Source organism: Eimeria mitis, genomic scaffold (genome assembly GCF_000499745.2).
Source record: "Eimeria mitis Houghton genomic scaffold, Emh_scaff1869, whole genome shotgun sequence".
Classification (NCBI taxonomy): Eukaryota; Apicomplexa; class Conoidasida; order Eucoccidiorida; family Eimeriidae; genus Eimeria; species Eimeria mitis.
This window is the reverse complement of record NW_013570191.1, coordinates 2,501-3,144: the sequence shown is the minus strand read 5'-3', so window position 1 is coordinate 3,144 and position 644 is coordinate 2,501. Positions and strand designations below refer to the sequence as shown.

The 644-nt window shown below is 41.3% G+C and overlaps 1 protein-coding gene across 1 annotated transcript in view; it reads right to left on the bottom strand.

The window, feature by feature from the left end:
• The window catches only part of EMH_0044880 (eukaryotic porin domain-containing protein, putative), a gene marked incomplete at both ends in the record, with an annotated part of 3,317 nt that overhangs the window by 516 nt on the left and 2,157 nt on the right, over nt 1-644 (bottom strand). Inside the window, 2 exons of the mRNA XM_013496012.1 lie at nt 203-274; nt 393-478. Coding sequence (XP_013351466.1) covers nt 203-274; nt 393-478 — 158 coding nt within the window. The remainder of the gene's footprint in view (nt 1-202; nt 275-392; nt 479-644) is intronic.

The following is a 644-nucleotide window of genomic DNA, read 5'->3' as shown; positions in this document are numbered from 1 at the left end:
TATATATATATATATATATATATATATATATATATATATATATATATATATATATATAGCTAGGCGTAAAAACTTCACCTACAAGCCCATATGGCTATGCTTTGAATATCTATGGTCATACACCTCAATGCCGCTAGCTGAGAAAAATGCAGATACTGATTGGTAGGTTTCAATACCGACGACTTAGTGCAAGAGCACGCACCAGCCTGAGAGCAGATTCAGTTTCCGGATGGCTATATTCCAACTCGGTTCCCATGGAAAGCCGGTCAGTGACCTGTTCGCAAATTCGTCACAAGGGGATTCGCAAATAAACTAAATTCGAGATAAATGTAAATATGTTTATATATCATCATGAAGTGCAAATCATCCTCTTAGGATGGTTGCTCCCTTACCTTTCTAGTATACTGCACTTTGCAACTGTGCGTAAGCTTGGTTAGACCCGCAGGGGACTTGAAATCTGGCTGTTGGCTCAGATTGCCTGCGACGGGGCGACAACACAAACAGAGGCAATACGAGGGCATTCACGATAAACTCTCTTACCACAAGTACGCACATCTTGCGCTCGCTACTTCACAGTTCTGACGGAGCAGCTGCTGCTGTTTATATTTGTTCGTTGTGTACTCCCCAATTCATAGAAATAGGGA